Source organism: Eubalaena glacialis, chromosome 5 (genome assembly GCF_028564815.1).
Source record: "Eubalaena glacialis isolate mEubGla1 chromosome 5, mEubGla1.1.hap2.+ XY, whole genome shotgun sequence".
NCBI lineage: Eukaryota > Metazoa > Chordata > Mammalia > Artiodactyla > Balaenidae > Eubalaena > Eubalaena glacialis.
Window position 1 is genome coordinate 48,471,230 of NC_083720.1, and position 22,794 is coordinate 48,494,023.

The following is a 22,794-nucleotide window of genomic DNA, read 5'->3' on the forward strand; positions in this document are numbered from 1 at the left end:
ATAATTGAAATTTTCTGAGAAAGTAAAACTTATTCTCACCAAAAAGAAGATAAATGTGTAAGGTGATGGATGTGCTGATTAATTAAATGGGGGGAATCCTCTCACAACATATATGAATATCAAATCACCATGATGTACACTTTAAATATCTTGCAATTTTAGATGTTCAATTATAACTCCATCAAGCTGAAATTTAAAAAAAATAAATAAAAACCTTGGCTGACTCCCCATTTCCTCCCTTTACTGCAGAGTGAAGTCCAGCCTTGTGTTGGCTGTAAGGAGCTTCAAACTCTGGTCCCAGCTCACCTTTTCTGGCTGCCTCTCGTCCCTATTTCTCATTCCTCTGACTATCTTACGCTTGATCTTGTCAATACTAGAATTTTCCTCCCTCCAGTGAAATAGTTCTTCTCCAAAGAGCCCTGCTGAAATATTACCTCTTTGTGAAATGCACCTGGGGGAGATTCAGGCTCATCTCTGTGGGTATAGCCATCATGATCATCACAAGTAGTGGCAGAATAACAGTATTAGCAGCCAGCATTTATTTTGACCACTTAACTAGCCAGTCACTGTTGTAAACACTTCACGTGCTCATTTAATCTTTTGATAAAATGTGTAATATTTACTATTATTATCTCCACCTTGAAGATGGGAATATGAAACTCAGAAAGGGTAAGCAACTTACTTAAGATTTCCATAGCGAATCAGTCATGGAACCAAGATTTTAACCAAATAAGCTGGTCCCAGTGTTATCACTCTTAACTTCTTGACTCTAATACCTCCCTAGTATTGCCTCTCACAGCATTTTAATTGTATTCATTGCATCTGAGTGATTTTTATACATGTTTGTTTATTTCTGTATAATGTCAGCCTTCAGACAGGGATTTAGAGTGTTCCCGTGTTCCTGGCACTATTACTTTTCAAATAGTTAGTGCTCCATAAATGTCTGCCACATCAAAATGAAATTTACTAAACCTGACAACAGGAAACAGCTGCCCTGGGACTCCTGCCTCCAGCTTTCCTGTACTAAGATGCATTCATGATTTAATGAAGACTCCCAGTTGATAAATGATGGACCAGGAAAAAGAATGCAGGGATTTCCCTGGTGGCACAGTGGTTAAGAATCTGCCTGTCAATGCAGAGGACACGGGTTCGATCCCTGGTCTGGGAAGATCCCACATCTGCAGAACAACTAAGCCCCTGTGCCACAACTACTGAGCCTGTGCTCTAGAGCCCACGAGTCACAACTACTGAGCCCGCGTGTCACAACTACTGAAGCCCATGCGCCTAGAGCCTGTGCTCTGCAACAAGAGAAACCACCGCAATGAGAGGCCTGCGCACTGCAACAAAGAGTAGCCCCCACTCGCCATGACTAGAGAAAGCCCACGTGCAGCAATGAACACCCAAGGCAGCCATAAATAAATAAATAAATAATATAATAAAAATAAAAATGAAAGAAAAAAGAATGCATACCTTTCTATTTGTCACTAAATACCTATGTAACTTTGGACAAGCCACTTAATCTCTCCATTTTTTAGTTTGTTAAATGGAGACTTTAACCCCTAGGATCTTTCATTCTCCCAGGAGAATGTGAATGAAATGTGAGGATGAAATGAGACACTCAAGAGGAAGAATTCTAAGACTTATAAAAGACCATGCAAAAGGAAGGGACAAAGACTCTAATTACTATAAGTAAATGATGGTGCCAATTAATATTAAATCTGGGTTAAATGGAGTCTCTAACTTTTCCCACTTCCTGCTTCTCATGGGTAATGAAGTGCCACGACAGGAGGAAATTTTGTGCTAACTTTGAGACATCCACCATTTGTCACAGGTAGAAGTAAGAAATGTCATCTCACTGGCTCCCGCAGTGCAAGATATGGAAGGAGACTTGAGACACAATCTGTGCTTCTCATTTGTAGATGGTGAGACTGAGGTCCAGAGAGGGGAAACAACTCATTCAAGGGGTTACCACATCTTTTTGGACAATATGGGCTGCATGAGGGTGTCCTATGTAGAGTAGATAATTGGAAAAAAAGACTGTCTTGGTTTTGTTTTTTTTTTTCCCCCTAAAACTGACCAAAACAATGAACATAACTAGAGATTTGGTAAAGTACAAAGACAATGGAGCTCCATTTCTGGAGTCAACCCCTCTCTCTTCCGCCACACCCTTTACTGACGATGTGATTCAAGTGAGTTAATTAACCTCTCATCCCTCAGTTTCCTAGTCTGGAAAATTGAAATAGTGAAGTGTCCATCTTAAAGGAGTATTTTTAGGATATAATGAGTTAAACTGTGCAAAACTCTTAGAACTGTACCAACCACAGAGTAAGTGCTAGATGCTTGTTAACTAAATAAAAACATCTGAGAATTTGAAAATAGCATTTTTGGAACTCATACATATGATGAAATTGAGGGACCATGCTTTCTACTTGCAAATTACATTTATAAGCCTTCACGGCTTATGCTTCTGTTCCTACAAAGATTTTCCTCACTACATGCCCAGGTCAGAGTTTTTAGCTAAGTCACCAAGGAGTTAGCATGAGATTAATTAATTGTCAGAAGGTTAAACTTCTTTTCCAATTTCCTGGAGGTTACTGTTGTATTTTTAATTGGCAGGATGTTGTCATTTCGTCACTTTTTGAAAACAAATTCTCCAACAGTCAAGTGCTGATGGTTTCTCTGCCAAAAAAGGCATCTAAAACCTTCCACGATCAATACGCTACCAGGAAAAACAAAACACACTGAAATGTTACGCTGTATTTGTTACCAAAGATCTGAAGTCAAGTTGGGAAATTATGTTTTGCAATTACACAAGGCAAAAGCTGATGGTGGCTTATCAGTTATGAGTAGTCTGGCCTCACAATAACCTTGTCATATTTGCCCTCCTATGTCTGCCAAACCAACAACAAAAACCCCTGGATGAAGTTTTAATTTAGTGGATCAATTCTTTTGATTGAATGTGGGCACTGAGACTGTATTGGGTAGATGTTATTATGAAGTAAATTTAAATGAAGACATGCATATAAATACACGTATAATCAAGTGTTCAATATTTTATCTTTTGCATTAGTTCCTGACTGTTACCTAGTAACCTTTTCATCACCATAATGTCCTTTGAATAAACAGGGAAATGATTACTTTAGAAAAAAGTAACTGAGGCACAGAGAGATAAAGTGAATGAGTTGGAAGTATCCAATAAGGAGATACAACTACAGACTTGACAGCGTTTATTTTTCAAAGAAAAAGTATTTGTGCTCATGTAGAGTACAGTAGCTAGAGGTTTCTTTTCTTTCCTTTTTTTTTAACTGAAGTACAGTTGAGCTACAATATCATTTTAGTTTCAGGTGTACTATAGAGTGATTTGATATTTTTATAAATTATATTCCATATAAGTTATTATAAAATATTGGCTATATTCCCTGTGTTGCACATTACATCTTTGTATATTATTTATTTTAAACCTAGAGTTTGTATCTTTTAATCCCCTTCCCCTATCGTGCCCTACCCCTCTCCCCACTGGTAACTACTAGTTTGTTCTCTATATCTGTGAGTCTGCTTCTGTTTTGTTGTATTTGTTCATTTGTTTTAATTTTTAGATTCCACATATAAGTGAAAACATACAGTATTTTTCTTTCTCTGTCTGACTTATTTCACTAAGCGTAATATCCTCCAAGTCCATCCTTGTGTTGCAGATGGCAAAATTTCATTCTTTTTTTAATGGCTGAATAATATTCCTTTATATACATATATGTATCTATATAACATTACATATATATTATATTACAATATGTATTACATATATATTATATTACATTATATATTACATGTATATATATTACATTTTCTTTATCCATTCCTTTGTTGATGGACCCTGAGGTTGCTTCCGTGTCTTGGTTATTGTAAATAGTGCTGCTATGGACACTGGGGTGCATATATCTTTTTGAATTAGAGTTTTAATTTACTTCGGATATACACCCAGGAGTGGAATTGGTGGATCATATGGTAGTTCTATTTTTAGTTTTTCAAGCCATTCATGAAATATCTAGTTAGATTCATTAATTCTACAATTATCTACTCAATATCAACATACATCTGTAAGCCAGGTGTCAGCCTCCAAGATGTCATGAAATTGGGAACAAATCTTACCAGAAGAGCAGTGTGACTCACTCTGAGAATTGCCACTGATTTTGTAGGTCCCCAACCCTGGCTTTCAAGATGTGGAATATCTGGAAAACATCTTCATGTGGCCTGTTGAGCCACCTTCAATCCTTCTACATTCTGCTGTGGGTCTGGGAGGCTGCCTCTATGAATAACGTTATCTGAACTCCCTGTCCTCTGGCTTCCCATTGGGCTCCCTCTTTGCTGGGGATTGGATTGATATTAGCTGCATTCCTCTTCCAAAGGCCAGAGTCCTCTTGCAAAGCCTCTCTGATGGTTAGAGCTATAGCTATGGCTTTTCTCATCTTCCAGTAACCATTGGTCTAAAAATGATAATGCTCACTCTTGCTAGCGCTGGGTGCTTCAGCAGTCTTGCTGGGTCCAGAAACCCTGCCCACATCTTTGCAAATAGTCCCTTCATTAAACTCCCCTCCATTGCCCCATTTAAGTGGGCTTTGTGTTTTCTGCCTGGACCCTGACTGATACCAAACCACAGAATTTCAGTGTTGGAAAGTACTGGACTAGGAGCCAAGCTTCTCTTCCTGATTTTTTTAATAGCTCAGTGATTTTAAGCAAATTGGTTCCCTTATCTAGATCTCAGTTTCCTCACATATAAAATAAGCTATATTATCATACTAATAGGCTATTATTGTTATAAAAATAGACTATGTTACTTACAATGTTTAAAGTATGATGAACATATCCTTAGACAGTATCTGGTCCAATGGACCCTCCCATGTGCCAATCCCATGAACCTGCCCTTCACTCCCTCCTTGAATTTTTCCATTAAGACTTCGTCCTCTGATGTGACTGTCTCGTGCACTTATTCAGTAAGTATATCTGTACCACGGGACTAAGGGGCTTTTGGGTTTTATTGCAACTTCTCAGTTGCATGATTCTGCACAAATCATTACAATCTTTTCACACCACGTTGCCTCTGCTGTGAAATGGAGACGTAAGGCCTAGCTTTCTGGAGGCAGAGGGCCAGACCTAATGCTTTCCCCTATTTCTTAACAATTTTAAGATTTGCGATTTACATAACGAAAAAGAGCTACAATTATATGCCTAAAGGGGCTTCCTCAATCCATATCAGAGCTCAGTCTGATAAAGGGATGAAGACAGCAGGCTCTGGAGTTGGAGTCCCAGTTCTGTCAATATGAAAAGTTGTTTCACTTCTCTGTGCCTCAGTTTTCTCAGCCACTGTATGGGGAAAATAGTACATCTGCCTCAGAAGGTGGTTGGGAGTATCAACTGAGTTAATGCTTGTCATATATGCATACTCATGATATTTCATTTACTAAGTACTTTGCATGAATCAACTTTTTAATCCCCACAGCAACCCATTTTTCTGATGATCACAATGGTCTTTTTCTGTACCGTGAATAAACTATGTGACTTTTCTCCTTAGAACCTTTGCAGTTGCTGTTACCTCTTCCTTGGACCTCTCCAGACCCTCTCATGACCAGCCTCCTCTGGTTTTAGGGTCTCAAATGTCACCTCATCAATGAAGCAAAGTATCTCCTCTACCTGCATTCAGTTTCCATTATATTACCATAGGTTTACTGCCTTCATAATGCTCATCAATTCCTGAGATTATCTTGGTTTTCATGTTTATCATCTCTCTTCCCATATAAGGTCCATGAAGGCAGTGAACAGATACATCCTATTTCCCACTATAAAGCCAGTGCCTAGAATCGTGCCTGCCACATATAGTCCCTCAAAAATATTGTGGGATGAATGAGTAAATAAGGGAACTAGGGTGCAGAGGATTTAAGTAAATATTTAAGTAAATAATTGCAGGCATTTTGTTTAGTAGGAGGCACAATAGGAATTCAAATGTATGAATGACACTAAACCCAGGCTGCCACCATTTGCCTTTTTCAGTAGTTCTTGAAAGAGGTAATGTGGATTTGCTCGACAGTCCTAGGACAAGAGATAGAAAGGAGAAGTTAATTTAAAAGATATTTCAGGGAGAAACTGACCAGAGTTTAGTGACCCGTAAGATGGTGGGGGGCAGGCAGAAAGCAGAGGAATGATGGATGAATCTAACTTCAGCAACTGGGCAGCTAGTGACGCCAAAGAATAAATGATGGTGATCAGGCCATCACATCTGGTGGATGGTCTTGTCTGCGTCCTGGCTTGGGTGTTCAAAGAGCAGTGGGCAACTGGCCAGCTCAGGGGACAGGCGCAAAAATCGTAAACAGCTAATCCTTAACTTGTGGTCCAGGTGTCACCAGCCTCAGTTCTTATTCATTTCTCACTCTTGGTTGGGAGTTATTTGAGTCAGGGAGAAGACATTCTAAGTTCTAAATTAACTCTCACTAGATCACATCTATCACTTCTGATCAACAAACAGCCAGGCTGCCCCACGGCAGGCTATTGCGTGCATCTGTCACCTCCTTCCTAAAGCCTTGTTTGTTGTTCCCCAATATCTTTCCAAGGCGGTTGGACTTTTGTATTTGTCTGACAGTCTCCTCAAACATCAAAGTCAAGATGTGTGCTCTAACATAAGAAGATCAGGGTTTATTATTTTTACCTTTTGTTAAAAGTGAGCAATACATTTGATTTTCAAAAAAATGTAATAATGTCTATTGTTTTTCATGCAGAAAATCTTTGTCATGTGCTACTTCTTTTAATGCTTTCATTTGAGGCACAAGAAGCAGAACTAATATTTCAAGTCTGCATTTAATAAATGGCTATAAAATACATACAGTTTCCAAATATTGAGGATATTAAAAACACTCAAGAGGTAATAATGTGTGATGTGTTTAAATATTTGAAATACCAACTCAAAAAACAATTTTCCAATATACATGGGGAAGCTGGCATTCACTTAAATTAATTCTTTCATCCAATAATTTCAAATCTGGGAGAAAACAATCTAAAAGACATACGTAGATATATACACAGAGATATTTATCTCAGTGCTATTTATATTATGGGGAAAAAAGAGAAAAAGGGAAAAAATCTAAATATTCAAAAGCCAGGGAATGTGGTCAAATACAACATATTGTAACTATACAATGGAATATTATGTTTGCCATTAAAATGATATTTATATTTTAATAACAAGGTTAATACTTATGAAGGTATGCAATGTAAGAAAAGGATAAATATTTGGTATGGATGGGATCATTAATGCACACACGGATGAAAAGAAGATGTTACTTATTATTTGTAGTTACTTCAAAGTACAGGAGCATAGTAGGATTGTGTGTTGTGTGGTGTGAGTGCGTTATGTGTTGTACTTTCCAAATTACTGCCATGAACATGAGTGACTTTATTTATTAAAAAAAATTTTTTTTTTACTTTTTATTTTATATTGGAGTATAGTTGATTAACACTGTTGTGTTAGTTTCAGGCATACAGCAAAGTGATTCAGTCATACATATACATGTATCTATTCTTTTTCAGGTTCTTTTCCCATTTAGGTTATTACAGAGTATTGAGCAGAGTTCTCTGGGCTATACAGTAGGTGCTTGTTGGTTATCTATTTTAAATATAGCCGTGTGTACATGTCAGTCCCAAACTCCCAATATATCCCTCCCTCCACCCTTCCCCGCGGTAACCAAAAGTTCGTTCTCTAAGTCTGTGAGTCTGTTTCTGTTTTGTATATAAGATATGGAAGCAACCTAAATGTCCATCGACAGATGAATGGATAAAGGAGATGTAGTACATATATACAATGGAATATTACTCAGCCATTAAAAAGAATGAAATAATGCCATGAGTGACTTTTATTTAAAAAACCATTCACCCTCTCAACTCCAGAGGAGAAGGAGGAGGAAGAGGAGGCAGAAGCCTGTCCCTGGGAAAAAGAAGCAGACCTGCCGATACTCCCAAGGGCAGGGCAAGGAGCACTATCGTTGGAAGTTAAAGGAAGGCTGCTTTGGGCTCAGCATGAGGAAGATTGCTCTGTAAAGCTGGCCATCACCAAATGGTTATTTTCTTAAAGACGCAGGCCTGCTCCCTAGTAATGAGAGAGGAAGTCTGTCGGGGAACCAGATGTGAGGGAAGGCTCCCTTCAAACTCTTGGGTTCTCTGGTTTAGAGAATCCAAGTGCTCTATAACTCAGCAGAAGTTTGCTTTTTCTCTACAGAAAAGATTTTTTTTTCTTTTGTTATTTGCATAATATTGATAAATCTCACATTCCTGCCAAGAGGAATGAAAAACCCTGTCATTTCTGCCTTCCTGAAAAAACAAAATGGAATTTAGAATGAGTATTGGCCTCTTATTAAACTAAATTTCAGCTCTCTAGCTTTGAAGCTGCATAGGATCTCGTGGAGAATATTTCTGCAGCCCCTGTGCAGGTGATTCAAGCCTGGAACTAACCCAGTCAAGCCAAACCTCACCGGAGGGCTCTCTGTGGTCCCACATGGAGATGTTTGGTCCCTATGCTTTTTCTCCTGGTGGGCTAGGGTCCTGTCTCCAACCACCTGCCTCCTGCTTCATGTTTTCACATCAGCTTTTCAGTCTTGTGCCCAACTGCTTAGGGCCCGGAACATGGTTAGGGATCTAATTTTAAAAAACATTTCTAATATAGCAATGGAATTAATGTGGTCTCCTTTTCAAGTAATCTACTTCGACGTGCTGGGGTTTTCTTGCGATGGGTGGATAAGAGGGAAAGTGGTGGCTAGTAGGGGAGGGAGTTTTATATCTACGGACCTTTGGGGGGTCCACAAATATTAGGCCACATCTAGTGTGGGTTCAAGAGCAGGCAGTTTTGTGAAATCCCATTTTTATAAAAATATTAGCTTTTAGGTCATTCTGCTAATTTTTTAGTATCTTCTGTTATTTTTTGTTCCTTTCAAGAAATGTCCTGACTTTTTCCTCACACTTAGTTGAAAATTGCATTGCATCCTCTGTGAACACTTATTTAGAGGTGTGGCTTTCCACAATACTGATTCAGGAAGAGTGCTAGCAAGGCACAACGATTTTGTTCTTCCCTAAGTGAGCAGAGAGATCCATCTGAAAGTTACATTTTACTTGTCTACTTTGTACAGATGATTCTGTTTTTGGTAAATATCTGATAAATTGGCAATTTTTATTTCAACTTGAAAGGGGAAAAGCAATGGTTCTAATAAGCAACATTCACTGACGAATAGTAGCAATAAAAATGTCTACAGCTTCAATACCGTGTAGAATTGAGGTTCTGGCATCTTTCTGAATTGTGGCCTTCCAGGTTGCTGATGGCCTGTTATGTTTTGTTTGTGAGATAGTGTGTGTGTATGTGCAATGAAGGAAAAAAATCAAAGCAATGTATCTTAACTATGTATTTTTTTGTCCATAGGATTATTACTGATAAAAATAATTTTGCCCTGCCCACTTTCCCCACAGAAAGTTCTAGTAGGACAAAGCTTTTTAAAGGCTGTTGTATTTACTTCCCTATCTCCCAGCACAGGAACAGGAACTGACATATAATAAATATATGTTGAATGAATAAGTGAATTAATAAAATATTATTATGATATATTAACTTTGGTCAGTGCCACTGAAATAAATTACTATGCTACTCTGGGACTTTTGACAGGACATACTGGGTTGTTTGAGGTACGTTCCATATTTTCTCTATCTGTGTTGTTGAGACTAGTGGAATTTTAGAGCGTTCACATTTTTTAATCACTCATTGAGTTCATCAGTTCCTACAAAATGATGTGGCAGAAAAGAAAGAGAGTAGGTGAAGATATGGGTTGTAGCCCTACACCTGGAATAGCTCACTTAGCTTCTTAATGTTTGTTACCTCACTGGCAAAGAACACTACCTTTTCTATCTGATTTTAACACGTTTGATGCTAGAAAAAAATTGTGTATGAAAGAATGTTTGTAAAAGTAGGATGCTTGTAAATGTTCACTATAAATTACATAAGATATCTTTACAAAATAGAGGGTGTCCCTTTACATATCCTCTATAATCTACTGCTTAAGAATGCCACAAAATTGGAGAAAAAGAGGATGAAGAGGCGATGATTAGTCTGATGTATCAATTTGCCTAGGCTATAGTACCCAGTTCTTTAATCAAACACTAATCTAACTGTTGCTCTGAAGGTATTCTGTAGACCTGGTTACCATCTGTAATCAGATGACTTTAAGAGACTACCCTGGATAATGTGAGTGGGCTTCATCCAATCAGTTGAAAGGCTTTAAGCAAAAAGTGAGTTTTCTTGAAAAGAGAATTCTGATTCAAGACTGCAGTATCAAATTTTGCCTGAGTTTCCAGCCTGTTAGACCTATGAATTTTGGGCATGGCAGCTCCCACAGTCTTGTGAGCCAATTCCTTAAAATAAATCCCTTTATATATATATATGTTTGCCTGTGTATGTGTATGCACATGTGTAGGTGTATGTATATGTATACAGATGGTCCCGGACTTTGGATGGTTTGACTTAACGATTTTTCAACTTTATGAATGGTGCAAAAGTGAAACGCATTCAGTAGAAGCTGTGCTTGGAATTTTGATCTTTTCCCTGGGCTGGTGATATGCAATCTGGTAGATCCTCTCTCATGATGCTGGGCAGCGGCAGCAACCCATAGCTCCCAGTTAGCCATGTCCTCACGAGGGGAAACAACCGATATGCTTACGTCTATTGTGCACCCAGACAACCATTCTGCTTTTCTCTTTCAGTACTGTATTTAATAAATTACAAGAGATATTCAACACTTTATTATAAAATAGGCTTTGTGTTAGATGATTTTGCCCAACCGTAGGCTAATGGAAGTGTTCTGAGCACATCTGAGGTAAGCTAGTCTAAGCTACAATGTTCAGTAGGTCAGGTGTACTAAATGCATTTCAGACTTAAAATATTTTCAACTTACGATGGGTTTATCAGGACGTAAGCCCACTGTAAGTTAAGAAAGACCTGCATGTATATATGTATTGGTTTTGTTTTCCTAGAGACCCCTGATGATACAGGGAAAGAGTGGGCAAAGAAGAAAAGTCATATTTGGTAAATGTTTTCCACTTTATAGTAGTTTTTCAAACCTAGTAACATTTCTGATGTTTGGCAGTATCTAAATTACACAACAAATACATGTATGTGAATCAGGAAATTTACGAGGCATTGCAGTTTAAAGTGCACAGCTGCTCTGCTAACAGTTTAGGCAATGGGAATCCCTAGAGTTATGAGTCGCGTCCCTACACCTCAAACAAAAATTTCCAAATGTTTTGAAGCCCAGACTCCTGTCACTAGCACTGTGCTGTCAGTCTGCCAAATGGGAGGTGCCTCACAACGGCACAGAGGTTCCCCTGGGTATTTAGGTAGACACGAGTACATTAATAGAGTTAGTTTTGTGGAATATAATATATGGATTCTTTTTAGAAGCAGAGAGCTGCAATGCATGCAGACCTAAACAAACAAAACAAGCAAAGTTTGGGGGAGAAAAACAAACAAACAAACTTGCTTTGAACAGCAGGAGACGACGTTTTGGCAGCTGAGCAGGGCAAGAGCTTCATGAGCCGCTCTTTAATGCTGCGCTTGGTGCTGTTCTGAGTGTAGAGGAAACCTAGAAGATACGGGATGGGTTCTGTTAATGCTGTCTGCAGAGAGAAACTCAGGCATGCTGCAGGGTGTGTCAGCAGACGCCGGGCAGGCAGGATCTGGGTGCAGTCATCGCTCAGGCAGAGGGTTGGGATCCCAGAAGGAAAAAATTAAATCCTTGTTTTCCCTTTGCTTTTCTCACTTTTTAGGTTTTCTTTATGTTGCATTAGATCACGATTACCCCATGAAAAAAGAATCATGCAAATATATCTTCTGAGTGGCAAAAATAAAATTTGCTGGCTTTTTTTGGTCTTAAATTGGGAATACAACAAATACCACTAAAAGAGTTAACTGGATTGAAATTTCAATATTGAAACCAGTATTAAGGGCCCACGTGACCATTTTGTGCATGCATTGCTCCCCATCTTTGATTCCAGAGGAGTGGGTGCTCTGCATAAATCATTCACATCACAATCATCTGTTAGTACCTTTGCCTTCCCTGAAAGTGAGAAAATAGATGTCCTTCATACACAGCTTCGTTAGCATAAGCTGACGTGCCCAGAGATGGGACATCCTTCATATTTTCACATGTGGACATTAATGGATGGGGCTCATTCAAACAGAGTGATTCCAAAAGAAACAAGGTGTGTTCACAAAACGTTAACCCAGGAGTAGACGGAGCAGAATCTGTGACTTCAGATAGTTGGAGACGACTCAAGAAAAATCGGTAGTGACCCAGTGGGCAAGCTAGCAAGCGCTTGAAAAACTATTGGTGTCAGGAGTCACACTTGTTCAGCTCAGCATCAACTTGCCCACTCTGAGTGACCAGAAGCCTGAATTTGCATGTTGCTATATATATTGCCTCCCTAAATATAAAGAAACAGCAAAAGGACCAATTTAAATCAAGGTTAGACCATCCTTATAATATGAACATGGCAAATGTATCTCTTGTTGCTTTTCTACTTTATAATTCCCATCTTGGAATGATAAAGGGTCCTGACTGCAAGGCTACTGATCTATTTCCCTTTGGAGCTGTTCATCCTACCGTTGGTGTCCACTGGCTAAAAAACCTGATAGATCTCTTGTGTTGGGCTGACAGCAAACTAGTGGCTACGAAAATCACATCAGATCATTTACATGCTTAAAAGCCCCCTAAAACCTTCATGAAAAAAATCCACACTTTCTACCACGGACCCCAATCCCTGCATGATCTGGCCCTGTCTCACTCTGACGGCATTGTCCACCACCCTCCCTGTCTTAGACCATCAGCCACTGGCCATGCCACCCTTCTCGCCTTTGTTGAAACTCCCACAACAGGTCCCTCCTCTCCCCTTGACACATATGGTGTGAAATATCTTGCTTACTTGATATGCCAAGTGCTGGTTGAGAGTCTGGCACATAAGAAGAGATCAATAAATGTCTGACAAATGAGTGAATAGATTCACTTTCAATACCAAAAGAAGATCTGATTTCATTTCCTAGATTAGTATCTAAGGGAGCTTTTAAACTTGTGAAATAAGTCTGATTTACATAAACCAGAGTCTATTTGGCTTCTTCGTATATTTCTAAAGAGACACGCCCATCTAAGTGTCCTCTCCTTTGTAAATGTGTCTGGAGCATCATGATTTTGCTTTAGTTTCTCAAACAGGACATTCTGCTTCTTCCATTTATGTTCTTTCAAACCTCTGTGCCACTGTATGCGCAGTCTGGTGGGTCCTTCACCAATTATCAACTTCTACCTGCTCGTGCAGCCTTCAAAACTCCGTTCAAACACACTTGGCTTGATAAACTTTCCCTGTCATGTCTGCAGCCTTCCCGAGAGAAGAAGGACCCACCTCCCTCCTCTGCTCTATCTTCTCTATTGCCCCTGTATCACACCCCATTGCTCTGGGTATCGTCCCCTCTTGCTGATTGAGACCCTATCCTGACAAGGAGTTGGAGAGAGAAGGTTCTAGCAGCCATGTGCAGTAGGAGAGAGACTAGTGTTACCTCCTACCCAGCTTCTTTGCTTCAGATTTGATTTCTTGTTGTCTACTCAAACTCTACAAACATGCCTGAAACTGGCATGTGGCAGACGCTCAAGAAATATCTGCTGGTTGCTTGATTTCCTCCTTTTCCCTTAAATTCTGATATCTGCCAAGCTCACTCTCTCTGTGACAGCTTCCTGGACCCTCAGGCCTGGGTGTGGGAGAGGGACCTTTCTGCTTCCCAGGTACTTAAGTATTAATGTTACATTCCCTGTCCCCATCTCCAATTTGGTAATTAATGATGTTCTTCCCTGGAGCATCTTCTGCACGGTACTTGGGGCTACAAATTTTACAGGTTGCTGTTTTCCGTCAGTAGTTAAAAGTTTTAGATTTTAGTAGTGACCTTGGGCAGATTATTAATCTTCTCAGGGTGTCAGTCTTTTCTTTATAAAACAAACGAAGACTTTATACTAAAGATCTTGGTTGTCAAAACATATTTTTTAAGTCCCTTTTAGGAATATATTTAAATGTAAATTGTATACGGTGGTTTTTATTGTGTTTTCTTCTCAATGAGAGATTTAGCTTCCAGAAGGCAGGAGGTAGGCATCATATAATCATCCGTCTCTCTCTCACTCTGTGTCTGTCTCTCCCTTCCTCTCTCTCCCCATCTTTCCTTCTCTGCTATCAGATCATTCTGCTCTTTTCCCTTTATAGTGTCTGAGTGTTCCAGCATGGTAATAAAACAGCCTACGTAGATCCCAGTGCTATATGATCTTGGGTAAGTATTTAATCTCTCTGAATCTCAGTTTCCTCATCAATAAAATGGATTAGTAATAGTATCTACCTCATAATGTTGTTAGAATCTAATGAGATAATATATAAAGCATTTAGCACAGTGACTGTTCCTAACGTACGCTCAGTGAATGTTAGATATTAATTTTTTTCAGTCCTTCAGTGTACCCCTCAGGTCCTTTCACATGCTATTATCTCTCTCTGAAATCTTGTTTTACTTCATTGTGGCCTAGTTAACTTCTGCTCTGTCATACTTGAGATTTCAGTTCAATAATCTGAGGAAAACTTTACGTGGCAGACCAAACTAGATTATGAACAGCTTTACTCTATGCTCCTATAGTTTCCTGTGTTCCTCCTTCATAGCCTTATCACAAATATAATTAAAACAATTGATGATACAATTATGTATTTGACATGTCTTCCCTACTGCAATGTAAGATTAAAGATTTCTACCTCCAGCCTTTAGAGAATAAATAAATATTATTGGAAATATTATCTCACCATAAGCAACCATATAACTGGAAAGTTACATGCGTACCTCAGAGACATTGCAGGTTCTGTTCCAGACCACTGCAATAAACTGAATGCCACAATAAAATGAGTCACATAAATTTTTTGTTTCCCAGTACACATAAAAGTACATTTATACTATACTGTAGTCTATTAAGTGTGCAAAAGCATTATATCTAAAAAACAATGTACAAACCTCAATTAAAAAATACATTATTGCTAAGAAATGCTAACCATCATCTGACAACTCAGTGTTGCCACAAACCTTCAATTTGTAAAAAAAAAAAAAAAAAAAATGCAATATCTGTGAAGTGCAATAAAATGAGGTATGCCTGTATATGAGGCAGCTGTTTTTAAGCACTGAACCACAAGCAATGTAGAACAGTGGTACTGGGGAGAAAAACCCAAGAGGTGAGCTCCACAATGCCCAGCTCCCTCTGCCTGGGGGCATTTTCTTCCCAGAGTTCAGAGAGGTGGAGTGCATGCTCACTGTGGTGAGGTGGCAGAGACTGGAGTTTGCAGGGCAAGGTGCCGAGAAAGAGAGAACTGTTATGTGTGTCAGAGGGGAGGAGCTGTGTGAAAATTAAATGAATGTGGGCCATTGTGATGGTTAATTGTATGTGTCAACATAACTGGGCTCAAGGTTGTCCAGATAGCTGGCAAAACATTATCTCTGGGTATGTCTGTGAGGATGTTTCTAGAAGAGATTAGCAATTTAATTGGTAGACTGAATAAAAAAGATCACATTCATCAGTGCTGGTGGGCATCATCCAATAGGTTGAGGGCTTGAACAGGACAAAAAAGTAGAGGAAGGCGGATTTGTTCTCTGTCTGAGTTCGGATGTCTGTTTTCTCCTGCCTTCGGACATTGGTGCTCCTGGTTCTCAGGTCTTTTGACTCTGACTGGGACTTACATCACTGGCTCCCCTGGTTCTCAGGCCTTTGAGTTTGGACTGGAATTATACCATCAGCTTTCCCGGGCCTCTAGCTTGCAGATGGTAGACTGTGGGACTTCTCAGCCTTTGTAATTGAATGAGCCAATCTTTCAAAATAAGTGTCTTTCTGTTTATCTCTATATATCCTCTTGGTTCTGTTTCTCTGGAAAACACTGACTAATACAGTTATTGACCAAGGGCTGGGTGATGCACGCTCAGGGACAGACTTCATAATACTCAGCAAGCAGAAGCTGCTATAGGACTGAGAACTGAATGGAGATATCAGAAACTGTACAGTGTTGCGAGATGTTGGAGTTCTTGCCCAGGCTCCCCACAAAAAAATTAAAATGAAAAAGAAGAGAAAAAAAAAGAGAGAAAGAAGGAAAGAAAGAAATTGCACTGCTGCATTGAGTACCTCTGGCACGTACTGGAGAGCCCAGAAAGACTATGCTTTTGGAGAAAGTATCATTTCCCAGAGTAAGAGCCACACCCTATAACTAAGTATAAAATCAAAATTGACCTATCCTAACATATAATAGAACTGAAGTTGGCAAGACCAAAAGTGCTAGCAACTGTGGAAAGCCTTCCAGAGAAATACTCAACACACTTTAAAAGAAGATAACACAATCTAAACTCCCTACAATGTACTGTAACAATGTCCATCATGCTACCAGGCATTAGTAGACATATGAAGGAGTAGAAAAATGTGACCCATGTCCAACACAGATGTTGGACTTTTAAGAAAAAATTAGTCATAATAATTAAACAGGTGAAACATTTTAGCAGTGAAAATAAAATTACAAAAGGAACCAAATGGAAATTTTAGATGTGAAAAGTAAGATATCTAAAATGAAAGAGCTTTTTGAGATGGGCTTAACAGCAGATTGGGGACGACTAAGAAAAGAGTTAAGAGCTTGAATGGAGATGAAAAGAGACAAATCATCCAATCTGAATAACAGAGAGGAAAAGGGATTAAAAAATAAACAGATCCTTAGTGATTTGTGAGACAATATCAAATAGTCTAACATGAATGTAATTAGAGAACCAAATGAGATAGAAGAGGAAAATTAGAAAAATAAATGGCCAAAACATTCCAAATTTGTTTATAAACATCAATGTACATATCCAAGAAACTTGAACCTCAATCAAGATAAATACAAGATGAATCACATGGACATGTCATAGTCAAATTATTGAAAAAAATTAGAAAACTCTCAAAAAAAAACAGACTAAAAAGGTGTCTTATAGAGGTAAAATAATATAAGAATGGTTTTCCATCAGAAACAATAGATGACAGAAAACAATGGAATAAGTTCTGGGGGGAATAAAAAGACTTTCAACCCAGAATTCTATATTCAGTGAAAATAGTTTTTTGAGAATAAAGATGAAATAAAGATATTTTCAGATAAACTAAAGCTGAGAGAAATCATAGCTACTAGACGTGTATTACCAGCAATTATAAAGGAATTTCTTCAGGCTGAAAGGAAATTACATGATATGAAAAGTTAGATATACAGGTAGAAATAAAGAGCACTGGAAATTGAAAATATGTGAATAAATATAATATCTCATTTTCCTCTTATTTCCTTTGTTTAAAACAACCAAAAATATTGTGGGGTTTATTTCATTTGTAGATATTACATTTCTGACAATAATAGCATAAAGTATGGGGGAAAGTAAATGAAATTTTACTGTTGTACATTTTACACAAAGTGGGACAATATTAACTGTAAGTAGTCTGAATAAGTGAAGGAGACAGGTTACAATTTCTAGATGCTAGGAAAACAAATGAAAATAATAAAAGGAAGGGCAGCCAAAATTCCACTTGAGGAATTAAAATGTAATATCAAAAATATTTGGTTAACCCCAAAGAAGTCAGGGAAAGAACAGAGAAGCAAGGAGAATATATAAGACAGTAGACTTACACTCAACCATATCATGAAACCAGAAACCCAATCTTTTTTATTCACTACTGTATCCCCATTACTTTCCACAGTTCCTAAAATATAAAGAGTGTTCAATCAATACCTAATGAAAGCATGAAATCAGACTCTATGTCTTATGACATGGTCTCAAAATGTGCAGATTGGCTGCATGTCTGTAATTGGCAGATGCATTTGGAATCCGCAGGGTATACGTCCTCACAGCATGTGAAGCAGTGTTCTTCCCACACTCCAACTGGACAGCTGTGTGTGAAGGCACTCTACTAAGGATGCTACGGACTGCATTCCCCAGCCAATAACACTGAAAGAAGATTGATGGTGAAGGTAAGTCAACCAGCAAAGTGCCTTAGTATGGAGGGCAATTTACCCCCATAGAAACCAGATACTCTTTGATAGATTAATTGCATCACATAAATATTTATTTATTCATTTATTTTAAAAGCACTTATTATAATGCATATATTGTAAATAGTATTTGTTGTAGAATTGTGGATACACAGTGGTCATATAAGAAAACGTCCCTGTTCTCTGGGGTCTAATCATCTACACTGATGGTAACATCTATTATATTTCATGACTGATTTATTAGTTTCTTTTATTAAACCTCCATTCTCTGAGGGACGAATTCTATTCATTCCTTATTTCACTTATTCAAAAAACATTTATTGGGCTTCCCTGGTGGCGCAGTGGTTGAGAATCTGCCTGCCAATGCAGGGGACACAGGTTCGAGCCTTGGTCTGGGAAGATCCCACATGCCGCAGAGCAACTGGGCCCGTGAGCCACAATTACTGAGCCTGTGCATCTGGAGCCTGTGCTCCGCAACAAGAGAGGCCGCGATAATGAGAGGCCCACGCACCGCGATGAAGAGCGGCCCCCACTTTCCGCAACTAGAGAAAGCCCTCGCACAGAAACGAAGACCCAACACAGCCATAAATAAATAAATAAATAAATAAATAAATAAATAAATAAATAAATAAGTGAAAATCTTCATTAAAAAAAAATAAAAAAAATAAATAAAACATTTATTGAATGCCTTCACTGTGCTTTGTACTATCCCAGGTGCTGGGAATACTTCAGTGAATAAACCAGACAAAAATTCCAGCTTTAATCGATCTTACATGAGAGTCAGGGAAGAAGAAGTAATAAACAAAAATAAATAGAAAAATATAAAGTTTGTCAGATTGAAAGCAGGGCTGAGGCCTACTGGGGAACAGGTTGGGAGGTGGGATGAAGAAGACTTGTAATTTTAAATATGGTGGCCAGGGAGGTTTCATTGGAGTGATATTTTAGCAAAAATACCTAATGAGCTGAGAAAGTTTCTTACCCTATTTTGATTATTAGCAACTAGCACAGTGTATTACATATATTAGGCACTAATATATATATATTTATTGAGTGATTAATCTTAGTCATTTATTAATTTATTCAATTAATATTTATTGACACCTACAATGGACAGATGAATACCTTAAATTAATAGGCTATATAAACTGCTGAATCCAATAATCTATAACAAATTTATTGCCTTACAAATCAAAATTAAGTCAACTCCCTTATCCCTGCAACTAGAAGTTATTCCAGTCTACTAGGGTCTTAGTGCTTCAAAAATCATGAAAGAAAGGAATACAAACCAAAGAATAAAAAGTAAGTGTGTAAGTAAGTAGGCCACTTTAAATCACGATATAACTGAATGAAAATGCATTCATTTTTACCAATGGGAAAGGTTTCATCTTACAAAGCCTGACATTACGGAGAACCAATCAGCCCATCATCACTCTGGTTGCTCTGTATTTCTGACCCTTCCACATCTCAACAGTGTATATGCAACTGGTCATTTTTCACAGACTTCTTTTCCTGTTACACAAAGAAATGCCATTACGTGTAAATGTCAGGCTTCAGGGATGAGTAATGGGCCATGAATTATGAATTTAATAAGTAACTATGGTGGTAATAGAAATGGTAATTTCACCATAATGAGAATTACGCTTATCTTCCTCCTTTTTCTAGGGTAGCTGATAGCAAAAATGAATATTTCCTGTGGCTTTGCATGGGAATAAAGGCTCCTGCTCCATAATTCACAGCCCTGTTCAAGCTTCCATCCTGTGCTTTTGAATTATGGACGATGTTTTTCTTCCTGGATCCTAAGCCTGTAGATGTCTGGTGGAGGAAAATGGCTAATAATGTTTCCACAGACATGGTGTCTTCCATGAATCAATAACTATGACAAAATCACCGGGCATTGCAGTGGCACGGTGATCCTGCCTGTATCTCCTTTGAATCGGTGACAAGCTGATTCATGAGCAGTGACTTGGTGCTGGACCAGGAAGCACATTCTTCACTGGCCGCAAATGGGAACTTACCACTAGCAAGTCTATTTTTTAAATGGGTTTGGGGCTCAGAAACACACACACACACACACACACAAAGTTCATTTTGCCTTTTCAAATTTATTCCTGAAGAAGCAGGGCCCCAGATAATTTGCAGTTTGTACTCTGGTGATGATTCTTGCTGAAAATTGCTGCCAAACGGCACCAATTGTTATCGGATCCTGCAGTCAGCCCGCAATTGTAATCATTCACTGTTAAGAAGGGTAGCAGCAGGGTTAGCGACTGAAAATCAGGGGGAAATATCTACATTTAATTTTGTAACTATGAATTTGGAGGTATCACACTGACCTTCCTAACTGACCTGCTTTGTTTTGCTTGGTTTTGAAACAAGTTACCTTCTTTATCAGTTAATCCAGAAGAGGGAGTCAGAAAGTGCTTGAATTTGCTGGCAATAATCTATAGAATCTAAATGTAAATAGAGTAAATTTGACTCAGAGCTGCCGTTTGAAGACACCTGTTTCTCATAAAACGAGTGCTGCTCTGTCAACCTCTTCGTCTCTCTCCTGTGTTTCTCCCTGCCTCTGTGTCTCCTTTAGCTTTATCTCTCACTTTCTTCAGTGTTTCTTGCTTCCTTATCTCTGTCTCCCTCTCCGTCTCTGTCTCTGTGTTTCTCTGGCTCCATGTCTGTCTTTGTTCTTCTATGTGTCTCTTTGTATTTCTCCTTTCTGTGTCTCTGCTCTATCTCTGTCTGTCTCTCTGCCTCTGACTCAGTCTCTCTCTCAAACAAGACAGGGTCCCATTTGATCTACTTTACCTCTGCGTTGAGTGTGTGCATCATGAAACATTTAGAGAGAGTTTTAGTCAGCTGAGTATAGGATAATCATTGTAAGTTATTGCTAGGCGAATGTCAGTAAACAACTAGATTGTCAAAAGCTCTAACCCTTTCCAAACCAGTACTGAGTGCTTGTGTTTGTCCACATTTCTGCCCTGCTCTATTGGCAATACTAGCCAGAGAATGTTAGCAGAAAACAACAACATGGTAAAGGCATCCACTTTCTTTGGGATCCTTTAAGATTCATCATTGAAGCCCAATTGTCCTTTGTTCCTCTGCATAGATTGCCAAAACTGCTTATGTGGTGAGATCTTTCGTGTGGGAGTTGGGAAGTTATCTGGAGTTCCCTATAAGTAGGGTGACAAGACCTCCTGGTTTGCCCAGGACAGTGACAGTTTATGCGTTGTCCTAACATCCCATTTGTTAGCAGCCCTTTTTTGTGTTCAGAAAGGTTCTGGTTTAGATGACAAATGATCTGGTCATGCTGGATTAGCAACTGGTAAGGTCGGTTCCCACAGAGTAATGTGCAGTCATTGAGGTCATTCCACTGTCATTGATGTAAATTGTGCAAATTTATTTTAAAAAATGGTATTTAAAAATAGCTGTAATTAGTAGGAGAGATGAGACAGGGAGCTAAAATATAAATATTTGCGTACGATAGAATATTATTCAGCTTAAAAAAAAGAAGGGAATCTTGCCATGTGTGACAACATGGATGAACCTTGAGGGCATTAGGCAAAGTGAAATAAGCCAGTCACAGAAGGACATGATTCCACTGAGAGAAGGCATCAAGAATAGTCAAGTTCATAGAAGCAGAGAGTAGATTGTTGGTTGCTAGGGGCTGGGGGAGGGGGATGGGGAGACGATGTTCAACTGGTATGAACTTCCACTTACTCGAGTTGAAGTAGGTCTGGAGATCTGCCGTACAACATAGCGCTCTGCGGTGCACTTAAAAATTTAAGGGGCTAGGTCTCATCTTGTGTGATAAAACAACATAAAAAATGTACCAACATAAAAAAATGTAACGTAAGAAATGTAAGTAATTTGGGCAACATTTGTAACGGAAAGACTTGCAGCTTTGGAGTCAGAAAGAACTGGTTTGAATAAGTTCTGCCACTTTTTGTTCGTAAGACTTTGGGAAAGTAACTTAAACTCACTGAGCCTCTTTGATCTCACCTGTATCACGGGAATGGTAATAATGTCAGCCTTTGCTATGTCCTGGGGTGTTAGGAGGTTCAAATGAGGTTACATATACATAGCTCCTGGCTTGATAATGTTCTCCTCCTGAAATGTGTTTAATGCTCAGCACCCAACTCAAGAAGGAATATTTCAAAAAGGATAGATAGCAGTACCTTATTTTGATATAACATCAATTAAAGCATCCTCCAAATTTCTATCTTGAGTGTTGCCCCTTTAATAATAATTGTATTATAAATATGAATTAAACCTAAATCCAACTGCGCTATTTCTTTTCTTCAAGCTAACACAAATAACCCATTTAAAATAGATAGCTAGTGGGAAGCAGCCGCATAGCACAGGGAGATCAGCTCGGTGCTCTGTGACCACCTAGAGGGGTGGGATAGGGAGGGTGGGAGGGAGACACAAGAGGGAGGAGATATGGGGATATATGTATATGTATAGCTGATTCACTTTGTTATACAGCAGAAACTAACACACCATTGTAAAACAATTATACTCCAATAAAGATGTTAAAAAAAATCTTTTTTTAAAAATATATTTTTAAGTGTTTGAATGATTAAGCATTGTATAACTTCAAATTTTCCTTTGGGATTAGTCAATCATGTATTTTAAATTAGAAAGCTAGTTATAATTGAGTGAAGTTGAGTCTTCTGATGA

General features: G+C 38.6%; 1 protein-coding gene across 3 annotated transcripts in view; it reads right to left on the reverse strand.

Annotated features, from left to right (window-relative positions):
* Positions 1-22,794, reverse strand: part of KCNIP4 (potassium voltage-gated channel interacting protein 4) — a 235,952-nt gene that overhangs the window by 125,294 nt on the left and 87,864 nt on the right. The window contains exon 1 of one of the 3 annotated variants that reach the window (XM_061191273.1): positions 11,556-11,649. The exons of 1 other annotated variant lie outside the window; for it this stretch is intronic. In XM_061191273.1, coding sequence (XP_061047256.1) covers positions 11,556-11,607 — 52 coding nt within the window. In that variant the 5' untranslated portion in view covers positions 11,608-11,649. Of the gene's footprint in view, positions 1-11,551; positions 11,650-22,794 lie in introns of those variants that run through there. One more of the 3 variants, XM_061191274.1, reaches the window with a different exon arrangement.